Source organism: Esox lucius, chromosome 19, assembly GCF_011004845.1.
Source record: "Esox lucius isolate fEsoLuc1 chromosome 19, fEsoLuc1.pri, whole genome shotgun sequence".
Classification (NCBI taxonomy): domain Eukaryota; kingdom Metazoa; phylum Chordata; class Actinopteri; order Esociformes; family Esocidae; genus Esox; species Esox lucius.
Window position 1 is genome coordinate 24,988,823 of NC_047587.1, and position 25,709 is coordinate 25,014,531.

A 25,709-nucleotide genomic window follows, 5' to 3' on the forward strand; every position below is an offset into this window, starting at 1 on the left:
TTCTAGTACTGATGTCAAAAATGCCTCTGAAAGTAGGCTGCAAGACCACTTTGTGGTCAGTGATGTAATAGATGATAGTTGGTTTTTTACGCGCTTCAGCACTTTACGGCCCCGATCTGTGAGTTTGTGTGGTCTATCACTTCGTGTTTGGGCAGCTATTGCTCCCAGACGCTTCCGCTTTACAATTATATCACTTACAGGTGACTGGGCAGACCTACTACGTCAGAAATGTCACTGACACTGGCAAAGCTGACAGTGCCACACATTTAAATGCACCTGTAAGCAATGGGTGTGGCTGAAACAAAAAAATACATTGTTTTCATAACGATTTTGTTGTGGGAAGAATATACAACTTAATGTTAGTTTTCATTCTGGAAGGTCATAGCGATTTTTGATAAGGTAAAAGTAGCCTACACAATGTGAAATGTTGCCAAACAACGAGGTACATTAAAAAGTTGAGTTTCTCCAAGTCTCCTGAAAATTACCTTTCCACCCTAAAGGGTGCACTGTGTAAACTCCTACCAAATGCTTACAAGAGTGACAAGAATCGTCTCTTTACCTAGTCGCACTACTCCCGAGACAAACAGGGTTGCCAAATATCTTTGACTGTAAACGGCACAATCACATGTGGACTCCACAAAAAAGCCGCCCAAACGCTATTTTTTCTATACCACCCTTTCTGTCAATCGACACGCCCAAGCCCGTTTTTGCCCGTACACTGTCATAAATATTTGCCCTGTTGGGAAGATTTCTATTGGTCAACAGTCAACGCAAACGGAGACAATGGAGCATATCGGAAGGTTGTGTCTCCTATGCAAGAAGGAATATGCGTAGTTGCATCCTCTACAAATTTAATTGAGAAAAAAAAAACTACATTATTTTTATACTATTGTATTTCAAAAAAATGTGTTCCCTCCCGTATGATCTCCTCCAATAGGTTTTGAGAGGGATTCAAGGAGGGAGAAGAAGAGTATTATAACATTTTAATTCTCTGTTAGAGAAAAAAATTGCCTCAGCACTCTGAGACCTGTCCATAGCATACATTAGACAATGTTGTTTTGGGCAGGTTTTTCATAACAAAAGATATGGTCGGACAGTTTTCTAACCAGCACTCTTGCAAACACGAAACAAATGCGTTTTGAATGGATACGATACCATTAGGATTTGTTTTTGTTTTTAGATCATTTGTGAAATACAAGGAGGTCCTCGTCATGGAAATCAGTAGCTGGGCTAGCTTTGTTTTGCTGCTTAAAGAGGACGTGACTGTGACAACCAATGAGGGAAGATAATGGGTGTGGTAATATGACGTTTGGATGCAACCCCCCCCTAGATTTCAGCCTATTACTTGGCGCAACCAGCCGTGTGTCTTTAGTTAACCCCACCCGTCGCGTAGTCCACGACCAGCAGACGTTCCGGTGGTAATGTTAAATGGAAAGAGAGCCTGCGTAGCGATTTTAGATGTTAAGGCGACAATCCGTCTTAACTCCTCCGCATTTACTACGTTTGAACAGGACAGAAGAGGATATCCCCCGACATTTTCTTCTCGTTAATACCGTTATATGCAGAATCTGGATGTTATTTGTATACTCTTTGACATTGAACGGTTCTGATCACTGAATAAAAGTGATACGAATGTTTTCTAGATTGATCTAGTTGCTTGAAATCCAGTCATAGGTGCGTTTTTTCCCCCGAAAAATTGAATAGCCTCATCTTCTACATTGGTTGTATCTTTAATTCAAGCAGTATTTGGTATTTTAGGACAAAATGAAGACAAAATTTATCAACGGGGTATCATCCTCCCCTTCTATGTCCTTGGGTTTGTTGGTCACTGAAAACGCACTTGAGGTTCAGCCAGACACTGAAGATGAATGCAAGCAGGATATCATCCGACCTGATGAGCCGGAGCTGGACACTAAGCGCAAGGCGTATTCATGGTGCAAAGAATTTCTCCATGGTGCGTGGAAAACGGTGAATGAAGAGGATTTTCAATTCAGCATAATAAGGTACCTACATTGTACCATAATCGGTAGCCTATATATATTTCATATTCGTCATTATTTATACATAATTGTTATATTATGCTAGGCCTACTATAGGTAGCCTATATAATTGCTTGGTTGGCCATCGTTTCGACTTTAATGCTTTTAGCATAATTAATTAACAGATGATACTGTGAAGTTGAAATTAACATTAGAAAAGGATATTTACTCAAGTAAATGTGGTGTGCTTGTTTTTTTTTAGTATGTATGGTTGTATTGGAGTTACATACGGCTGCATGGTAGTAGTAGTGGTATTTGAGTTTTCCTGCATTCAGCCAATTTAATTAATAGGGATAGCCTGCAACACGTTTTATAATTGATGTAGGAATAAAAGCAACAAGAAATCGCATAAGTAATGTATTGACAACTAATCTATGTTTATTCAGTCTGTAGGTAACAAAAGTGTGAAGAGTATTAAAAAGGATATGTATCACTAGTCTGCGTTCTTTGATGTTGTTTTGCTGGTAATAGTTCAAGATCAGTGGCAAATGCAAATATTTCCCATTCAAATTGATGAATCGTTTATGCATGCTTAAAATGGCTTTATTTCAGTAGCAGTAATGGTACCACATTGCTGTATTATATAAGCACACTATTCAAGTCTGGTCTGAGTATTTCGAAGTTTGAATACCATTTCTAACATTTTTGAAGACTATTCCACAATGGTTTTTCAAATGCATTAAGATTGGCATATCAAATGCATTACGTTTTCCCAAATGTAATTGTAGTGTGTATAGTAGTTTTTGGGGGAAACAATTATCAGAACATTGTTTAAATGTTGTTGTGGTCATGGTAGGTTTTACAGTTTTGTCCCTGCAGATGGCAGCGGCAGGTGATAATGAAATGTCTGAAAATTTTCTTAAGTTGTGTTTTGCTTTCAGCAAGCACATCTAGTGATTGCTTTGTCTGTGTGTAATTGTATTGTGTGTTCTTGTTTTAAAGCTTGAACCCTTATTTATGGGCTTTTCATCCTATATATGGACATACTAGACCGCCACATTAATTTTCCTAACCTATAAATGCTGAGGATGGGGAAATGAGCTTCATTTTCTTCTGTTTTTTGTAATGTTGTCACAGGGGTGGTCTCAGCAACAAGCTATTCCTCTGCGCCCTTCCTGACACCCAAACCAGTGTAGGTGATGAACCCAGAAATGTCCTTCTGCGGCTGTATGGGGCCATTCTACAGGTGTGTATGACAAAGAGACAATGGAATGTTGAATGAGTCAGTCAGGACTTACCTAACTCGTAACTGTCACACATCATGTAATGTATAAAACATACATTTTATGTATTTTATGTTTTAATTTATATGACTATGCTGTTTATCATGTCTAACTCAAAACATGTATAGGGTGTAAGTCTGTAACGTACTTTATGCCAACAAAGCGATGGAGCGTCCAACATTTGGACAACTGAAAAGTATTTGGACCTATATGTAAAAATATTACTCTGTTGTTGTGTTAGTGTGAAGTCCATGCCAGTCTTTTGGCTACGTATGTAGCCTACTGAAAGGCATTTTCTTGGACCATTGAAAAGTTACGTTTGATTTACCTGTATTTTCTGTTCATAATATAGAATACAATGGAATAGTATAAAGATTAGGAGAAGACTAAATGTATTCCCTCCCTTCCCAGAGGTTGAATGGGTTTTGGCTTTTTTGCTGGACTTGGTTGGACAGAAGGGAAAGGAGAAATCATCTTCCTCAAACATCTTCTTGTTGAAATGCCTTTTGGGGCAAATACCCACATAATGGCATGGCCTACGGTGGCTCAAGATCTGTGTGTGTGTGTGTGTGCGCGCGCACGTGAGTACGCGAGCGAGCATCTGCGTGTGCATGCATGTGCATGCGTGTGCGCGAGTGTGTGTTTCTGTTGTTGTGGTGTGATGTACCACCATGGCTGTACATGCATATGTTCTTTGCCGTAGGCTTTCCAAAAGGAGCGTGCCTTGAGCACACTTGTTTCCAGGTGATTCCACCATACCATACACGGTACAGTATGAGATCCCTGAAGTCTCAGTATTGTCCACAACAAAGGTTACCCACATTGTTATGGAAGGCAGCTTGTGAATTCATACACTTGTAAATTTATGGGGGGAAATAAATATTGTATTTAGTTTTTATATTTGAAATAAGAAAATAACATAGTGATGCAACATGGTGTTAGGCTATACTAATAAACAAGGGAAATAACCCACATTTCAAGGCAGTAAAGGAAATTGACCTCACAACAGTTATGTAACATGTTGTGCTATAATAACCACAACTAGTGATAAAAACATTTAAACAGTTATTCATCACTTCTTCAAGATGATTCATTTTTTACATAATCTACTGCCAAATGACGTGTCACTGGGTCCACACTACATTACTCATAGATCTCATGATGATATGATCTCATGGGAAAAATCAGATGACATGAGAATCCAGGTCAAGAGTTAGTCAAGCTAGTACACCATCAGGTCAAGAGTCAGTTAAAAACAGGATTCTACTTTAGTTTGGTGGGAATGGCAAAAGCAATTATCTAAAAAAAGGATTTGAAAACAGTTGAATGATCTCTGTAGATGAATTAACTCTGTAGAATGGAAAATGACACAGTTATGAAAAGTCAAATGGCATTTAGAACAAAAAGAATAGGACTCATGAATTATGCATTTACAAAAGATGTAAAACAACACAAATTGGTAAGAATAAAATCGCATAGATTATTAATTATTATCTAGTCATTATTTGCTCATGCAATTTAGATTTTTATGGTTGAAAATGGCAGCACTAGTGATTACCTTTTATTGCCAATGTTCACAATGTAATATTAGCTCACCAGTTGCTAGAGCAACACTGTACTTCACCATGGTCACCGTGCCCATTTGAGTAGGAATTTGCCACAATAAATCTGGCACACACACATTTGAACACATCTACACAGGAATTATAAATGTCTTTCAAGTACCTTATGTGATTAATAACTGCATTTCCTCAGAGGAGAAAATATTTTAAGTGCTGGTTCATAGATAAAGCAACCATGTTTGTTATGCCAAATATAGTTAGTGATTGTGCTTGTGTTAAAAACTGAATGCACCTGCCTTGATCAGGAGATAAGAGATGCCTTTGAAAGCGCATGTCTCTCTTTTTCTACAACTTTACATTTTGAACAAAACATTTAGTTAAAGGCATTAACGGCTTTCTATTTTGGCTGACTTGGGGACTATACTGTACTCTGTTATTGTCTCATTGTGAGGATGCTGTAACATGATGTGTCTTTTGGAAACATATGTACTCATGGTTAGTTTCTTGCTTTTTCTTTCATTGATAGATGTCCTGTAATAAGGGGGAGCCCAGACAGTCAAACAAAGAAAATGTCTTTCAAGTAAGTAAATAATGGCATAGGTGATCTACCCAGACCTTTGGTTAGATTTGCCATCTGATTGTGAAAATGACCACTCATCATGTTACATTTTTCTATTTACTTTGTTCTGTATTCATTTTCTTTGATGAAATACCGAAAGGTTCAGCATGAAACATGAATGCCATTGGAAGTAGGTTTCATTTGAATCCCAAACCTTTCTGCAAGCATGATAGTATCAAACACTATTAAGATATAGCAGCATATGGTAAACACTTTGGGTTGCGATAAACTGTTAGCCTGTTGATGACAGTGGGATTAAAAGGGTAAAAACACATGTTCCCACTGATGTGTTCCTGTCACTGAACTCTCAGTGTAACACCGTGATCCCATTAGTCTAACCCTAGCTTGGATTATCAGGGGGTCAACTCAAGACTTCATAGCTTCTTGGCCTTCATTTTCCTCCACAGTAAGATCATTTAGGAGTATTGATCTGTCTCAGTACATAAATCACCTGCAATATCTCAAATAGCACTAGCCCAATTTTGATTTATGTTTTGGATAAAACAGTGCATTGCGACATGGCGATCCAGTATTTACAAAATGACAGTGAATGGCCAAAGAGAGTGCTGCATCATTATTTGGGGAAGACATGTTTTCTCTTACTTTTTATTTCTTGAAACATGACTATGATTCCCATTGACAACACATTTTTATCATTAGGCTTCTTAAATACAGTTTTAGGGCAATGTGACATATTTTTGTATCAATTTCAATTCCAATAATAGTGAATTCTCCCCTAATGTTTTCACAACTGTAGCTTCTGCCTTCGTCATGTGACTGTAGTACACCAGGGGTGGAGGGAGGGAGAGTGGCAGGGAATGTTCTGGACTAACTGCTAATAGATGGTGTATACAGCACCTGTTATAAATGTCAGTTCAGCTCACAGTGGTCAATTGTTCCTTGTAATTCAATCTGGGAGGAGATGGTGGATCTATCTCTGTGAATACATACCTTTCTGGTTTTCCATATTTTTTGACTGTTCTTGGATCTGCAACCAAAGCCTAGTATTAAATAATGGGAACCTGAGTAAAAATTTAACAAGATTTGTATACCTATTTTAGTTATTCCATTAACACATTTGTTAATATTTGTAGACTTTGGTTGAGTGTCTGAAAACATACAGTGAAATTCTATTGAAATGTGATGACCTTAGTCACTCTCTAACCCCCAGGTGTGAAAACGGTTCCCTGGAGGGCCGAGTATTTGCAAGGTTTTCACTCTCAGCTCACCTTGTACTTGATTCATTAGGTCACTCATTTATTTGTTTCTACCCTCTATTGGTTGTTTAGGCTTGAACTGGGAACCAATTTATAGGAAAAACCAAAAACCTGCAGACACTTGACCCTCCTTGGAACCGGTTTGACACCTCTGCTCTAACCCCCCCCCCCCCACCGGGACACAGAAAGTTCAGGATTTTGTATGTACATGAGGAAAATGGCACGATTTTGCGATCAGAATTATAGATTTATACGCCCGAGCGTAACGACGCCAATGCAATATCTTAGATACCTCTGGCACAACACAGCATCACAGCGTTCATGACATCTACACAAAGTCCATATTACAGAATCATGACATGCACACATAAAAGGCATTTGTTTTTGTACTGGACGCAATTTTCTAGTGAACGTAAAAGGCAGTTTATTGTATGTATATTAAACAACTTCATAATTTCTTTAAACAAATATCTTCAGTTTTTTTGGATATTGATCCTGCATTTACGGTAGCCAGTTTGTCCAAAACCTGCAAGATATTCATTTGGAACACATTTGATCTGGGAATGGATGGTAATACATTTCAGGCTATGTACCGATGGTCTCAGTATAGGCTGCGTGTGAGGTAACAGAAGAATTAACAAGAATTAACGGTACGAGGTTCGCCATAGGAAGACGATTCTGTCCTTCTCACGAAAAAAAGCCATTATACGTGTGCTCGTCACAAATTTCAAATGGACATTTGTGTGGTTCTGTGTTGTTTGGTTTTGGTTTTACATTTGATCTTGATCTTTGACCCTGTTCTGTCCTGTTTTTTTTTTAACGTAGCCTATTCATTTTTCATTATCGTTTGCATCTGTGTCTCGTTTACTTCCCCTAAATGAGGACTGTGTTTGCTGTTGTTCATTGTGAAGTATTGTTTGTGTGTTTGCAACTTTACTGAGACTGTTTTTCTGAGCATTCTCTTTTTGGATAGAAGTATTTTGAAAGTCTGTTTTGGTATCCTGACCCTTGCCTGCCTACCTGACCGCCTCTCTGGCTTCACCCCTACTGTACTCCGCCTTCTAATCGGCATCGATACCCAGCTATCAATCTTCTGCCTTCTGACTTCGTTCCAGCCTGTCCCTTCATATACCTTTTCTACTCCCTAATAAATGTCCTTTGTTCTGTGCTTGGATCCATCCCTCCATCTAACCTGCTCTGTGTGTGTTCATTACAGAAATTAGTGTTTCATAAAAACCTGTGATAATGTGTTAGCTGTAAGGATAACATTTTCAAGCTTCCCTGAGTATGTCTCTACCAACATTGCACAGCTGGATTTGGGCATTTTCTTCCATTCCTCCTTGTAGATCCTTTCGAGCTTTGTTAGATTGGATGGGGAGTGATGGTGTACTGTGATCTCCTGGTTTTTGCACAGATGTTTTATAGGGTTCAAGTCCAGCTAGGCCGCTAGAGGACATTCACAGACTGGTCCCGAAGCCACTCCAGTATGTCTTGGCTGTGTGCTTCGGGTTGTTGTCATGCCGAAATGAATATTCGCACTGGCCTAACGCCCTGTGTGCTCTAGATCAGATTTTTCTTCAACTACCTCTCTGTATGCAGCTCCAGACATCCTTCTCAATCCTGACCAAACTCCCAGTCCCTGCAGCAGAGAATAATCCCCATAGCATGGTGCCCCTACTCCTACCACCAGGCATTAGCCACCTGATGAGCTGTCCCTTTTTTTCAACAGACGTAGCACTTGGCATTGAGGCGGAATAGTTTCATTGTGGTCTCATCAGACCAGAGAATCTTTTTCCACATACTCTCAAAGTTCTGCAGGTATCGTCAAATGCCTTTTAGTCAGGATTGACTTCATTCTAGCAACTCTACCATAAAGGCCTGATTGATGCAGTGCTGTCAAGATGATTGTCTTTCTGGCAGGTTCTTCCATCTCCCAAAGTAACAAGGCTGTTACCTTGCCTAGTTTGCTATACTCTACCCATGAGTACTACCGATTGAGTTAATTATTGCTGTATCGAGTCATCTTATAAAGTAAGAACACCCCATGGGTATTTACATTTTTTGTTTGGACATAAGAATATGTAATCTTCACTTCAGCACTATTGACAGATAATGGTAAACACCTTTAAAAATGAAACTGAAAGATTATACTTTTACATTTATTCATCAAAAATCAGCAGAAACACTATTTCATAGTGCAGATGTTGCTTTCAATAGCTGGTGTTGCCTCCTTTGGCTGAAATAACTTCATGAAGCGGTTTCTTTCAACATCTCTTAAGTTGACTCAGACTAATTATTGCCTCTTGTTCTTTAAAGCACTGCTTCAATTGTTTCCTCTTCAAGCACTTTCTTGTATGTGCAGACTGTTACACACAAGAAACCCCCCACTGTAATTCACAAGCGTTGAGAATTGCCCTTTGACTCAGCCATTTCATAACACTCCATTTTGTCTTTTTGAGCCATTCCATTAATGTTACCCTGGGGTTCCTAGAGAATTCTACAAGCATCTTTTGGTTAGCTGTTGGGCTGAATTTGGTGAGTATAAGATTTGATCATCCAGTTCGGAGTAACATTTCTTAAAAGCAAAACAAGGGTAAGTCAAGTGTAAGACTTAGAAGAGACAATGTTTTGTCAACATAAAATGAGGAAACCGGGATTTTGAGGAAGTGGGAGTTCCTTCCATTTCTGTCAATAGCTGCACACTGACAAAGTAGAATAGGCCACACTCTGTCAGCGTATCCTGCTGAAAGGGACACCACATTTTACCACTTCCTTCCCCACCGAATAGTTTAATAATCTTTTTCACTCAGTTAAAACAGGAACTTCTAAAACCGAGAGTGTATTTTTCCTCCACAATAAGGAACATAGGAACAATGGAAACCTGCAACATTTCATGAGCAATAGTGCAGTATGTGGATTGGTGGAATTTTGTGTAATAATGACTTAATGACTAATGTTTCCTCCCTGACTGTAGTCACATGAGGTCAGTCCAAAGTGCATACAAGAGACCGTAAATCAGCAAAACACTACTATAGTTTGTTTCCAACATATTTAGTTGGGAACAGGAAGCACCAAACCATTCTGAAGTACCCTACTTGGCAAATTCCTTGGTCAACTGTCACAGTCCACAGACTACATGCCAGCAGGTTCCAGTAGATTAGGGTACCTCTTTCCTTGTCAAGGTGGCATTCATTTATAGTCAGATTTTATAATTAATTCGATATCTGAAATATGTTTAGAGCCATCTACTAAATCAACTTTTGTTTTACTCTAACTACTTCTTCAGCTGTTATTGATTGTTATTCAGCTTCCATTCAGCTTGATTAAAACATCTTCCATTTATATCTGAAGCAGGCACACATCATTTCAAGAATTGTATTTGTTGTAGTTCAAGTATTTGCGTCTTTCAAATTTCATAAGTGGTGGGAAGATTTGGCCCAAAGGTTGCTTGCTGGTAATTTTTAAAGAGAGAGGTTAAAGATCTTCTTTAGGTTCCAGTCTCATCTCTTATGGATCCAGAATATCTGACAAATGACACAAGTAGTTCTGGGTTAACTGATAGTACAATGTCTAATAAATTGAATTCCCAAAACAATAGTATCTACAAAACAAGCTTCACAGTCACCTAACCTGAAAGACCTGCAATCCCACAAATCATTTATTCACACAATTTTAATTATGATTGAACCAAATCCCAACTACTAAATTAGCACAGAGAATACCTTTTTTGGTCAAAAAGCTTCATATGAATTCATTCTATTTAAAAAAAAATAATTAGCATAATTTATTTATGACACGCAATATCCTTTAAACAGTAAATCAGCTTTGATAAGCCTAAGCACCATAGTACAGATGGTCACAACTGTATCTCCAATGTAATCTATTTTTCGAAAGACATATTTTTTTTTATTATAGAGCACCGTTTCAGAGCACCATTTCCTCCAAAGTAGATGAGACCTGGTGTCCTCTTTGGTTAAGCAGCCACAATCCCTGATTCATGCTGTTGGCAGGCTCTGCATCTCTCAGTACAATTGACCTCTTGTTTCTCGCCTCTTCATGTGGAACGCAACTCACTATTCCAGTCTGGTCCGAATCTGCTTTTTAAACGTATCACCACCAAGGATGAAATACCTGTCAGAGTACAATAAGGATTGGTAAAGTAATTTGCTTAACTGAAGAAGCACTTTCACAATAGCCATATCATTTGGACCTGTATAAATGTGTCAGCATCATATGCAACGTTTCTGGACCTGTACTCACATCCTGATGGTGCTAGCTGAGGAAAATTACTGACCTCAGTCAGTCATTTCTTGCTCATTCCATTAATTGTCTGTTCATGCATTTTTTAAATAAACATTAACAAATGACTAATTTATCCTTGTCATTTTTTACAAAGTGACTGGCAATCATGAAGTTGAAGACAGAAGAAATTAACAACCTCCAGCTTTTCTCATTCAACAGTCAATTTCTTTTAATGTGCATGTTAATTCTCGTTCTCTGTCCCTCCAGGGTGCCGAAGCCATGGTTCTGGAGAGTGTGATGTTTGCCATTCTGGCAGAACGGGAGCTTGGGCCTAAACTCTATGGCATTTTCCCCCAGGGAAGACTGGAGCAGTTTGTCCCAGTAAGCAACTATGTAGAGTGATAATCATTCATGTGAACAACAACATACATCCACAAGTGTATGTTTATGTGTCAATGTAGATGTCTGCATGTGTTCTGTTTAATGGTGTGTATTTAAATTATGCAAAAAGTGAATACATTAATTATATTAAGTGGCTGAAATAGCTTTAAGTTTTGTAAGAGTGAGAGTACTGTTGGTAGGTTTAAACCACGCCTGGTCCAGACAATGTACAATCCTGTTTCCAAAGAAGTTGGGCTGCTATGTAAAATGCAAATAAAAACAAAATGCAATGATGTGCAAATCATTCATCCCTATATTTAATTGAAAATAGTACAAAGACAGCATATCAAATGTTGAAACTGAGAAATGCTATTGTTTTTTGAAAAATACATGCCCATCTTCTTTAGACAAAACTCTGTGAGCATTTGGGAACTGAGGAGACCAATTGCTGTAATTTTGAAAGTGAAATGTATTCCCATTCTTGATATGATTTCAGCTGCTCAACAGTTCTGGGTCTCCTTTGTCGTATTTCTCATTTCATAATGTGCCAAATGTTTTCAATGGGTGACAGGTCTGCACTGCAGGCAGCCCAGTTTACTGTAGCACCCAGCCTCATCAACTATGGAGCCATGCTGTTGTAATATGTGCAGAATGTGCTTTGGCATTTTCTTGCTGAAATAATCCAGGCCTTTCCTGAAAAAGACGTTGTCTGAATGGCAGCATATGCTGCTCCAAAACCTGTATATATTGTTCAGCAGTAATGGTGCCTTCACAGATGTGCAACTCAACCTTGTTATGTGCACTAAAGCACCCCAATACCATCACGGAAGCTGGCTTTTGAACTGTGTGCTGATAACAAGCCAGATGGTCCCTCTCCTCTTTAACCCGGAGGATGCGGCATCCATGTAATCCAAATAATTCCACATTTTGATTTGTCAGACCACAGGACAGTTTTCCACTTCACCTCAGTCCATTGTAAATGAGCTCGGGCCCAGAGAAGGCAGCAGCATTTCTTGATCTTGTTTATATATGGTTTCTTCTTTGCATGGTAGAGTTTTAACTAGCATTTGTGGATGCAGCGACGTTCTGTGTTCCCAGACAATGGTTTTCTGAAGTGTTCCTGAGCCCATGCATTGATTTCCACTACAGAATAATGTCTGTTTTTAAAGCAGTGCTGCCTGAGGGTCCGAAGATCACTGCCATCCAATATTGGTTTTCGGCCTTGTCTCTTGTGTACAGAAATCTCTCCAGATTCTCTGAATCTTTGAATGATACTATGTACCGTAGATGAGATCCCCAAATTCTATAAATTTACATTGAGAAAACGTTATTCTTAAATTGTTGCACAATTTGGCTGCGCAAAGTCTTTCACAGAGTGGTGAACCCCTCCCCATCTTCTGACAGACTCATCCTCTCTGGGATGCTCTTTTAATACTCCTGTTTGTTTATTTGCCGGACCGCGTAAGCGGAGCCGACCAAGAATAGCGAATGTCTCTTACTGATCGAGTGAGTGAGTGACTGACTACCCCTTGTTAAATAGCGTAGTGGTTAGAGACGTGGCCTTCCACGCAAAGAGACCAGTGTTCATGTTGTGCCCCAGACCTAACAAATTATGCATTAGGATTTGTTCAGGACAGACAAAAACTTAACTGGCTACAACCTTCAGTTGCTAAGTTATAGTTAGCCTAAAATAAAACCATTTACAGTTATATTGCAACTATTTCTGGTGGGTTTTTCAAGTACTCATCCGTGCATGGTTTTTGGGGTAATAGCCTATAAATCACAACCTCTTGCACAGTAAAAGAGGAGGGGTTTCCATGATACTTTCGTTTTTTCACTTGACCAAATAGTCAGTTATATTCACCTATATCGATAGTTATTGCATCAGTGTTATTCATGAATGAAAGAAAGAAAAATGAACGCTGTGCCATGAAATGATATAGCTTTGGCGGTATAAACGTCTTCTTCAGTCTCGCTAACAATTGCTCAATTCTTATTACTATTCCATGTAATAACAGACAGTTGTAGTAGGCCTATAACTGGCTAATAAAAGCTGTACAGTTCATAGATGCTATTTGTGGTGGAAGTAAACTTATTAAGAAACGTTATTCAGTTTGACACAATGATAAATGGTGTCTAGCTAAATATTAAAACTTGTCGTGATGTTAATGCTTGACAAAATTATTTAATGTCGAGATGCAATTTTCTGACGAGGTAGTATGTCCCAATACTGACATACTAGGTTACTATATACAAAACATACTTCAACATCATCTGCGAAGTACGTACTTGAAGTACATAATATGTAGAATGTGATTTGATATTCAGCCAATGATTCCCTTGTAGTTCACATAGCTTAGTGGTTAGCTATTCACCTGTTATTGTATGCACAACCATCTACAGTAATATTTGTACCAAAGTACACTTTAATTCCTTTAATAAACGTTATTTCAGCTAAATGTAATGGGTGGGATAAAATTGGCATTTGGAGACTATACCAAGAAGGGCTATCTATCAGCCCAAGGTGGGCTGTCTATCAGTCTCAAAGATTTCAGTTTGTTTTTCAATTGAATTGTTCACGTTATAGGTCACATTAAAGGTGGAAAAAGTTCTGACATGATTTATCTTTGTCATTTTTTACATCACAAGAACCTGGCATTTTAACAGGGGTGTGTAGACTTTTTATATCCACTGAATATATCCACTCTGTAATACCATAAATCTCATATATTTAGGAGTAATTGTATTACGTGACCTTTTTATATTGTCATCGTTTTCAAAATAAATGAAATATTGTAATTGTTTTCATTATAGGTAGGCTATATAGCTATTAGCTAGCCATCTGCAGTAATCTTTGTACAAGTGTACACTTGAGTTTTGTCAATAAACGTTCTGTTGCCCAAATTATTTCAGCAAAAATGTCATGGCTGTGATAATGTTGCATTTGGAGACTATTATGGAGGTGCACTGATTGGGATTATCCCTGCCTTCCAGTGTTTTGACCCTGGTTCGATTTCCCTCTCAGAAGTTCACATTTTTGTCTCTCAGAAATATGTATTCACTCTGTACCTTTCCCCTGTAGCACAACAATATATATCCACTCTGTAATACCATGAATCTCATATATTTAAAAGAGTAATTGTATTATGTGACCCTTTTATATTTTTATTGCATTACACAACTTTTCCAGTCTTTTGTTGCCCCGTCCCAGTTCTTTGAAATGTGTTGTTGGCATTAAATTCAAAGTGGGCATATAATTTTCAAGAAACAATTACATGTCTCAGTTTCAACATTTGATATGTTGTCTTTGTAGTATTTTCTATTGAAAATAGGGTTTAAATGATTTGCACATCATTGCATTCTATTTTTCCTGACATTTCACACAGCATCTCAACTTTTTTGGAAACGGGATTATAGGTAAAGATTTTCTGACATTCATGTTTTATCGAAAAGGGATAAATATAGTGAGTTTTTGCTGAAAGAGCTGTTAGCCAGGTTTAAACTTAAGCTTCAGCAGTACATGTGCACCAAATGCCGTGGCAGTGTTGGACCCCTTTTGGCTAAACAATTGCTTGTTAAACCTACAAACCATGAGTCCAGGTATGTTCTATCTTTATCTCTTGTTTCACTTTTTAATACATTTTAGTTTTTTAAATCTAGCCTTATTTCAGATTATTTTTAGCTTTCAAGGTGTTATTTTGTAATGTAACCGTAACAAACCCATATAAAAGCTGCTTAATTTGTTTAATTTGATCCTGTATTTTGCATAGGATTTGCAGTTGTGCTCATAAGTTTGCATACCATAGCAGAAATTGTGAAATTCTGGCATTGATATTGAAAATATGACTGATCATCCCAATTTTTAAAAATGTTATTTAAGGATTGTGATCATATGAACCCATTTATTATCACATCGTTTTTTGGCTGCTTTTTAAATCATAATGATAACAGAAATCGTCCAAATGGCCCTGATCAAAAGTTTACATAACCTTGAATGTTTGGACTACATGTTACAGACACACAAGGTGACACACACTGGTGAAAATGGAAATGAACGTTGAATTTATGTGGCTTTTTAAATTGCAATTAGTATCTGTGTATAAATAGTCAATGAGTTTAACTCTCACATGGATGCATTGAGCAGGCTAGATACTGAGCCATGGGGAGCAGAAAAGAACTGTCAAAAGACCTGCGTGACAAGGTAATGGATCTTTATAAAGATGGAAAAGGATATAAAAAGATATCCAAAGCCTTGCAAATGCCAGTCAGTAAAATAAGATTTCAACAAAAAATGCCAGAAGAATTGTTCGGGATACCAAGAAAAAAACACAGTTAACCTGAGGAGAAATACAGGCTGCTATGGAAAAAGACGGTGTGGTTGTTTCAAGGAGCACAATATGACGATACTTAAACAACAATGAGCTGCATGGTCGAGTTGCCAAAAAGAAGCCTTTACTGCACCAATGTCACAAAGAGCCCGGTTCCAATATGCCCGACAACACATTGACATGGGGGGGGGGCTGGGGGGTTGAGCTCTAGAGGCACAGGTAATATTGTCAATATTGATGAATGCAGATGAATGCAGCATGTTATCAGAAAATACTGGCAGACAATTTGCATTCTTCTGCACGAAAGCTGCGCATTGGACGCACTTGGACTTTCTAGCACGACAATGACCCTAAGCACAAGGCCAAGTTGACCCTCCAGTGGTTACAGCAGAAAAAGGTGAAGGTTCTGGAGTGGCCATCACAGTCTCCTTACCTTAATATCATGGAGACACTCAAACGTGCAGTTCATGCAAGACGACCAAAGACTTTGCATGACCTGGAGGCATTTTGCCAAGACGAATGGGCAGTTATACCACCTGCAAGAATTCGGAGCCTCATAGACAACTATTACAAAAGACTCCACGTTTTCATTGATGCCAAAGGGGGCAACAAACAGAATTAAGAACTAAGGGTATGAAGACTTTTGAACAGGGGTAAGTTCATTTTTTTCTTTGTTGCCATGTTTTGTTTTATGATTGTGCCATTCTGTTATGACCTACAGTTGAATGTGAATCCCATAAGAAATAAAAGACATGTGCTTTGCCTGCTCACTCATGTTTTCTTTACAAATGGTATATATATTACACATTTTCCAAGGGTATGCAAACTTTTGAGCACAACTGTAATCTATTCCTTATCTGCATGTATGTTGGTATATGTTGTTGTTTGTTAGGGAGAGTAATACATTCTTCTCATTATAATGTCTGAGTTGTAGGGTAATGTCAGTCTGACATATGCTGTCTGAGGTTTGAAAATGAAAATATTAATGGATTTGGAAACTAATGCGTTTTGTGACCATTCATTGCTCCTTAATAGATTTATATTTCAAAGATAGCTAATGAGTGAATTATGAATTCTCCTTTTTCATTCACGGGCTAAAAAACATCTCAAATCCAATTGGGCTTCTCATTTGCAGACTGGGATGTAGGATGTATAAAGGATTTAGTATTTGAGGTTTGGTTAATAAGAGGGCAAGCTTGAGGCCTCTAAATTGGGAATCATAATTTGAAACAATAGCAAAGTGTACTCCCAGCACACTCTCTAGCCTTCTACCTCGATTGAGTTCACTGGTGCCCAAACCACCTGGAATTGTAAGAGGGCAACAAAGCAAGGCAACCATATTCTACTAACCCCCTCCCAAAAGTGGACAGTGCTGGCCAATCACAACCTTCTGTGGGACACCTTGGCTAATCCAGTACCCTCCTTGCTTTAGATAGCCCTGTCTACAGTCTTTTTGTAATTTTATCTGTTCATTGTTGCATAAGAGGTTTTCAGCGTGAAGTTAATGAAAACAACCTGTTTTCAGTTTGAAAATGCCTGTAAATCTGAATTCCTTGAACTCCTTACCTTAATAGAGTCGCAAACTGAACACAGATGAATTGAGCCTGCCTGGTATATCTGCTGAAATAGCTGAGAAGATGGCCAAGTTCCATGGGATGAGAATGCCATTTAACAAGGAGCCCAAATGGCTTTTTGGAACTATTGACAAGTGAGTTGGTCTTTTATTATACACTTCAGCAATAAGACACAGGCGTGTTGGTGTATGGCAAATATACCACGGCGAAGGTTTTGTTGTGTGTCTAGATATCGTTATTAGCCGTTGTATATTGGCCATCCACCACAAACCTTTGAGTTGCTTTATAACTATTATAGACAGGCACTAATGCACCTTAGTTAACGAAAGCAATTTCTTTGTCAAAGCACTGCTATACAGTCTGATATATCACTGCTCTTAGACAGGATTCAGGATTTGAACCAAACAGTTTGTAAGATACTGTAGAAACTGGAAACCCTCTGTAATTACACTGGCCCAATTAAATAAAGCCACGCATCATACAGATGTCTTTTGATTATTTATTTCCACAGTTTCTTCCTAAGACACCGTGAAAACTACAAAAAGAAAACACACAAAATACAATTAAATATAGTCAAATATACTTCTTTCAGTCATTTTGCAGTCTCTTAAGCACATTTCTTTCCAAGACTGGTCACCCCTCTGAGCCTGGGTCCTCTCTAGGTTTCTTCCTAAAATTCGACCTTCTTAGGGAGTTTTTCCTAGCCACTGAAATTCAACAATACTGTTGTTGTTACAACTGCTGTTGTAAAAAGAGCTTTATAATTAAATACATTTGAATTTGAAATTTCTTAACTAGACGTTCCCCACAATGTTAGCGTCACAACAGTACAGAAAGTGCATTTAATGCAAAGAAATTACAACAAACATGATAAGGCTGAAATACAAAAGCACAATTACTGTGTGCGCCTCTTGGACCGTGCAAAATATTTTTTTGAGGCCGTAAATGTTTTCTCTGCAGCCACGTTGGCTCGCTCAGTATTCCTTTTACCCGCAATGCAACATGTTTGGCCTTCGCTAAGCTCTGGTAATTTCACCTTTGACCTCAACATAAAAAAATTGCATTTGTAATAAAGAACAACAACCTTTAAAAATAAATATTTATAAGGTAAAATATTTTTGTTCAATTTTTGATTAAACACCCCTTTCTAAACTCTTATTACACTGTTTTAATGTTTTTAATTACTGTATGAATTTAAACACTAATGAAATTATCAAAATATTGACATGAACATGAAATCTCAGACAGTTACACCCTCTTTGTCTTAAGTGACCTCTGTGAAAGCCCCCAAAAAACATCAGCTAGCATACATACCAACTATTACAAAAGGTATAGTTTGTTTGCTTTGGTTGGCCAATCCTCATGGCTTGAGGATAACAGAGAGACAAAATAGGCCCTCACATAAAAGATTGCAGTTTTGAAGTTGCAGTAAAAGTGCAGTAACTGCAGACAACAATGGTATGTCACATTGTGAATGCAATCTTTTTTTCGGTTAGAGTGTTTCCCCAAGTTCTTTGTGGAGTACAAAACCCCAACCATATCATTTTTGGTAAATGTTATTTGCCTTCCAGTTGATTAAGTGTTTTTCGTTACCTCAATGTACAGTATTTTGTAATTTGTATAAATGTTGTGTGGTCAAGAAGTGTATCATCAGTACTGTGGTAATTATATATTATGTTTTATCTCTAAACTCTACAATGTCTTTAATCCTAGTATGCCAAATAAGAGTTTATTTCCAAAGTCTACATTAAATGTACACATTTTTCAGGTTTATGCTTTTTCATCAGAAAATAGTGATTGTACCATTGTGTGTGTGAAATATTAAAATTCCTAGACTTGATGTATTTTATGTGTATTATTTTTTTCCGTTGTTTACCTGGAATATTATATTTCTATCCTGTATTCAACCTCTAAATTAACCCATTATATATCAAGATGAGCCAGAAAAATTTGATGTAGAGAAACACATGAATCTCATTCAAAGGTTTCATAGAAATTGTGTTCATGTGTACCCTGACTCCCCATATCTACAGGTATTTACAACAGGTGATGCGACTCACCTTCACCAGGGAGTCCCACACACGCAAGTTTGCCCATCTGATGAGTTTTAACCTGCCGCAGGAGTTGAAGACACTCAGGTAAGACCCTCTTCATGCCAAGTCTGGTTCTTGCATTATGTTTACAACACTATTCAGTTGAATTGTCGATGACCAGATATGTACTGCTGTAATTCAGTTATGTGTTAGTCCTGTGTAGTTTTTCACTAACTTACTAACTTCTTGTGGAATACAGTTGACAACAATATACAAAGAATTCTACAAAAACACTCTGTCTTTGGTTGTGTGCTGGTATTTGGCATCCAGTCGTTTTAGGTAAACAGGGAATCATAAATAGTTTGGCTTGACTTCGAGTTGTTTGTGATAAATTGTGAGTAATGAATGGACCTCAAACTTCTACTAACTACCTCCTGAAATATTGCTTGTTTGTCTCTGTAGGTCTTTGCTGGACTCTACTCATTCCCCTGTTGTTTTCTGCCACAATGACTGTCAAGAAGGTAAGGTTTCCCGTGTAGCTCAGTGGGCAGAGCATGGCGCTTACAACACCAGGGTTGTGGGTTTGATTCCCGCAGGATGAGGGTTTATGCACTGACTTCTGTAAGTTCCACAAATTGTGTCCCAGGCGTAGTATTGCTTTGGTTAAAACTAGTCTAGAGAATGTTAGTACCATGCTAAGGTTTTGTGCCGTGTTATAGTTTTTCCTTCATTTTCTAGGAAATGTCCTGCTCCTCAGTGGCCGTGAGGGCACTGACAAACAGAAGCTCATGCTGATTGACTTTGAATACAGTAGCTACAACTACAGGTATGCAAATGCTCAGGGGGCTGTGTACACTTCAATCCTCCCCTTTTTCTCAGAACCAAAGACTTTGGTCACAAAACTCTGGCTTAATGAACATCTGCTAAATGACTCAAATGTGCATGTAAGAAAATGTCTTTGGTTTTCTCAGATCGTGAGACACATTAATCAGAAGAGGAAATGGATACTGCAGTAAATATTGGCCACATTATATGATGGGGGACTGTTATGTCTGCCCTCTCTGCAAACCGTGAATTGCTTCCCTGGCTGACACGTTGTCAAATTCTTTCGCCTTTGTGTGATTGAGTCTCCAGATTCAAGCCGAGTAAGCCAGCCAAGCCAGATACCCTGTTCAATTTAATCATCCAGCTAGCTTTATACACAGGGCCTAGCAGTGGATTCCCAAAATGGCCGTCTATTCATCCATATTTCTACAGATTCATTACTCAAAGCTTCTGCCTCCCAAAATCTTCATAGGAAAACATGTCTTCTCAGTTTGATTAGTTGGGTAGAAGAAGGATCCATAGGGGGAGATGAAAAGGAAGACTGGGGTATTAATGGGGAGATTTTTAAGCAGTTGGTGAGCTTTGCAGAAGAGGAAGACGGTAAGGAAGTGAAAATAAAATGTAATAAAATAAGCATTAGACACAATAAGAAACTCTCATTGCTCCTGTTACTCTGGAAAAATTTAGTTGCATATATTTGAGATAAATGTGAGTAAATTTCCAATGTTTTTTTCTTATGTAAACCAGCCAGCCTGTGTCTTACTGTATGACTTCATGTAATCAGTTTTGATGACTTTCTGTGAAACATGCTTGAGCGCCTGCTTTCTCAGAAAGGCCCTTCACTGTTCTCTGCCCTGCCTCATAACTGCTGTATTGTATTTTGGAACCGCCGTGAACCTCAGTCTTTCTCATGGTTATTCTACGTCAGCACCAACGCTCCTTACTCAAAGCAGATCAGGTTTCCCCTTTTTCTCCTCTCTTCCCACAAGCTTTGATTGAGTGGGGGCCAATGTTAGGGTTAAACATGGGGCATGTTTAGGAAGCAGTCTCCTTAATTAAAGGAGTGGATAGGTCACATGGATGAACTAATTCAATAAAAAAAAAAACGTCCATGGAAGTTCCATGGAAGCACATGCCAGACTCCCAGTTTGTTTTCCCACTGCTGTCTTACAAGTCGGTTTCCTGGCAGCTAGTTTTGCTCGCTTGAAAGGGATTGGACTGTCTAGGTTTTGAGCACTGATCCGTAATGCCACAGACGGCGTAGGAAAATGTTGAACACTTTGTGTTGTTTCCAATGCAGCTGTGATTCCCTTCATGAGGAGCTACCAGTGTTTACTCCCTTTTTGAGAACTCACTGCATATTTATCTTGATTAGAAAAAAATCTATTATAAAATCAGTGTTTTGGCAAGTAAAAGATCCCAAGCATGAATATTTCTCAATCCATGTGGCAATAAAATGTACATTGCATAGGGAACCAAGAACGTTCAGTGTCTAATGTAATTGACTGTTGTGATATTCAGTATTGTAATTGACCAATGTGATATTGCTAATGTGTATACTCTCCATATTTTGTATTTTCAGGGGATTTGACATAGGAAATCACTTCTGTGAATGGATGTATGACTACACCAATGAGAAGTTCCCCTTTTTCCATGTAAACTCCAAGAATTATCCAAGTAAAGCCCAACAGGTGAGTAGGGATGATAGAATGAAGGCTTTTTGTTAGCTGGTTATGAACCATTGGATTTGTAGGCAATAGCCAGCCAATAACCTATTTAGTTTCTCTTCTCAGCTGCATTTTATTACAAGCTATCTGTCAGAGACTGACAAAGGATTCAACAATCTGAGTGATGAAGACCAGATACAACTCAAAGAGGAGCTGTTTGTGGAAGTCAACAGGTGAGGGAAAATGGAGTAGTCCAAACCTTCCACGGGAATGGAAAACAGATTTTTAAAAGAGATACTTTTAATTGCATATATATCTCAGACACAACTTCCTGTTGAAAATGCAGCAGTAGATAATATTAAATATTAACGATCATAATATTAATGAACTGTAAAATGAAACTCAGGAATCGGTGCAGTAGTGTATTTTCAGTATATCTGGTCGTTGCACCAATGGTTTTCTGAGTGCTTGTCCACTGCCTTATTTTAAGTGCTTGTCCACTGTCTTATTTAAGCATTTCTCTGTTGATTATTTCATAGGTTTGCTCTGGCTTCACACTTCTTCTGGGGTCTGTGGTCGATGATCCAGGCCAGAATATCTACTATTGAATTTGGGTACATGGTGAGTGTTGTTTTATATATTTATATGTGTGATATAAAATCATAGCTATTCTCCCACCAACTTAAGAAAAATGTATGAAAACCAAATAATCAGAAAGTACAGTGGGTGAGCTCTTTGCCATGTTTGAGTTCACAAACTTCTCTGGACTGCACGCAAATATTTGCCGTGGTCTGGACATCCTGATAACTGACAACGTGTCTGAGAGTCACTCTTTGTTATATTTGCTTTTAATTATTTTATATTATATATGCTGCCCATCAAAATTATTTGCCAAATTTGATTAAGATGAGCCAAAAAAGGCTGTAATGAAATGTCCTTAAATACAATTATTGTGGAGGGCACTGTATACATTGTTGGACTGTCCCGCCCCGCTCACTCCCCTGTCTGTTTACAGGAGTATGCCAAGGCCAGGTTTGATGCATACTTTGAGCAGAAGCTGAACCTTGGCATCTAAGCAAGGGCCCACACACAGTGAAACGAAGATAGAGGATCCACAGATTTGCAGCTCTTTGAAAATGATGTGGTAACGCCGTCAGGGTGTATGACCGTGCTTCAATGGGGAACCCCTGCTTTGGGAACCTTTGCTACAATCGGTATCACATGGACCTAAGTGAAAAAATGAAAACCTGGTTTGCTGGTGGATTATGCCCCGTGCGTTGCTGAACAATGTTTACAGGATAAGCTCTAACAAATGTGAACAGGCTCAAGATTGTTCTTGGCTTCTGTGACTAGGACAAAGAAATTCTGAATAAAGATGCAAGTGATCTCCAGGATACTCCATTTCTGTTTGGAAAAGTACTAGGATAGTAAAAGAGTCTTTATGATCCTTTTACAAAACCATCCAAATTGAAATGCCAGCTATCTCTTATATCTGTGACCCAAATTTGATAGTACATTTTCTGTGACATAAGACAAAAGTGAAAACATTTCAACCATGTTGACTCAGCCTCTCAACTTTAAATGACTGTGACATTCTTTACATTCATGCTGTATATGTCAATTTTCATTCATTTTACATTGACAAAAATTCCTCTAAGATGTATAAACAGCCATTGAGATGGGAGCGTCTATGGCCAACAGAATTTTCCAAGTACTGTGAACGTAATGTGCAAGGTGGTAATGGAAACTTAAAACCTTCCTCTCCACATAACATTCCCCTTGAAATGGTTTCAGCTCTGAATATGTCACTGAGTCAGTAATGCTATTCAAACATATGTTCATAATGAGCACATTGAATGATACCTTGGATCAGTAAGAAAATTGCAAGCAGGGAAGCTCTCAGCTTTAACTCAAACAGTAAAACCACAGATGTTTCAGCTGAAGTAAGAATAATTGTTAACAAGATGTTAAAAAATGCACCCTTTCTAGATTGACAATGTTTATAATGATATCTTTGGAATATGTTGACTAGAAATGTTGCTTCCTCTTTTTAGTACCACAAATCAACCTAACTATGATACATATTGCTGTTTTAAATATGAATGTGTATTAACTGTGTCCATGCAAGCATGTTTATTTAATCTTGTTGCAATGTTATTTAGATCATTATGAGCCTTCTCTTTGAAATGTAATTGTTTCACCAGCTACAATGACAGTGGCACTTTAATCTCATTCACTAGACACTTCTTCCCAAAGCTCACAGGCACTTAGCCTGGGGACGAGGTTAGTGGCATTTTCCTAATCACTTGCGTTTGTCGATAAAGCATTTCAATTTTTTCCTCAAATGGAACATGTTTTTCTAATTAAGAAAGTTTACTCTTTTCTTGTTATAATACATATGTTTTACTCCTGTTGTCTCCACCCCATGTATATCCCAATTGTGTAATAGAGTTACATTCCATTTACATTCCATGTTTATTTGTATATACATTACACCTTTTTCATTCCATATCAACATAATACATGTTTCAGGTTTTATAATTTAATAGTAACTGACAGTCACAGTTTTCAGTGTACATTTATATATGTCCTGAGCATTTCATGTTATGTCATTGAATACATTCATCTAATCAAATGTGAAAGAGTTGATTATCACAAAATGTAAGACAGAATGCCTAAATAACACTGAATTATTGATCATGAATATTGTTGTCTTGTGGAATAATTAAATTGAATGTTTAATTTACCGTTACTGTGAAATAACCCAATTATTCTACATGCTGACTGTAAATGTTTCTTTGCTAAACGATACAGGTATGCAGGTATACTCTGAAATAATAAAGGTTCTTTGAAAATATCATACTATTGCAAGTAGAGTATATTCCACTGTTTTACAAAAATAGCCTTCTACAATAAACAGAAGTAACTGAAATATAGGCCTATTTTTGCGTCTCACTGTGGATTCAATGAGAATATTTTTATAATGATCAATGACACTTTCACCAGCAGTGTTTAATGGGTTAAAAGAAAGCGCAATAAGCAGAAAATAACTACGTACCTACTCCAAAGTATATCCATGAAACCTTTTTGAGAAAGCTGTTTTCCTCACAGGGTGACATATTTGAAAGGTAATAAGAGTAGCATATTGTTTGATCAACGGGTTGTTAAACTCTATTTCTCAGAGTAATCTTATTAGTATAAAATACAAACAGTTTATATGACGGATAGTCTTAAAGCACGTAACGGCCCTGTCATAATCATGTCATAACATGTAACAGCTAACATAACTTGTCGTAACCTATAATACTATTGTCATAACACCATCCTGACACGTATGTAGACATTGTTCATTTAGGATGCAATATAAATGTGTCATAACTTACCTTTTTTTTTTATAACCAAGGCCAACCGTTCCATTAAACATCTTAGTTGTAAATTGGATTTAACAGAGTTACAGTTTGTATAGGGCAGTCAGCCAATAGAAATAAAGGAATCAGCTCCTAATCTATGGATCTGAGATGTGTATGGAAAGTTTTTTTAATTTTTTATTTAAGCTCTTGAAACCCAGGACCAACACTGCACATATAAAATTGATATTTTTGTTCATTTTAGTAGATGTTATTGTTATTTATGCACATGTGGAATTCAGACGTGTATCTACCATGAATACTTTTGCTAACGACAGCAGGAGCAGATTTCAGGAGCACTACAGGACACCATCTTTAGGACTGATAGTGATATGATTCTGTGTCATAATTCTTCCTGATATTATCATAAAGTTTTATGTCAGTTGTTATTACATGTTATGACATGTTATCTGTCATATAAAGTGTTACTAATACTTTCCTACTTTTTAACTCCCATACTCTCATCACATTTTTACAAATAACCCTCATCAAATTTTTAAAATCACAATGCTTGTAAACATATTCAAAACTAATCCAATGATATATGGGAGTGTCCATGATGCTTAATTTGAAGGCGGGACATCATTTTATG

At 37.7% G+C, this 25,709-nt stretch overlaps 1 protein-coding gene across 3 annotated transcripts; it reads left to right on the forward strand.

Annotated features, from left to right (window-relative positions):
* Window positions 1-1,191: 1,191 nt before the first annotated feature.
* chka (choline kinase alpha) lies at window positions 1,192-24,570 on the forward strand. 3 transcript variants are annotated; one of them, XM_020040410.3, is made up of 12 exons: window positions 1,192-2,003; window positions 3,117-3,225; window positions 5,351-5,404; window positions 11,170-11,283; window positions 17,186-17,319; window positions 19,219-19,323; window positions 19,681-19,739; window positions 19,957-20,044; window positions 21,626-21,734; window positions 21,837-21,943; window positions 22,250-22,331; window positions 22,726-24,570. In XM_020040410.3, the coding sequence occupies exons 1-12, from the start codon at window positions 1,765-1,767 to the stop codon at window positions 22,783-22,785; spliced, it is 1,260 nt and encodes a 419-aa protein (XP_019895969.1). In that variant the 5' UTR covers window positions 1,192-1,764; the 3' UTR covers window positions 22,786-24,570. The 3 variants fall into 3 exon arrangements, with proteins under 3 accessions (XP_019895969.1, XP_010890989.1, XP_012994469.1); XM_013139015.4 differs by lacking the exon at window positions 1,192-2,003 and adding an exon at window positions 3,674-4,006 and having other exon boundaries at window positions 3,164-3,225; XM_010892687.5 differs by lacking the exon at window positions 5,351-5,404 and having other exon boundaries at window positions 1,324-2,003.
* The last annotated feature ends 1,139 nt before the right edge of the window (window positions 24,571-25,709 follow it).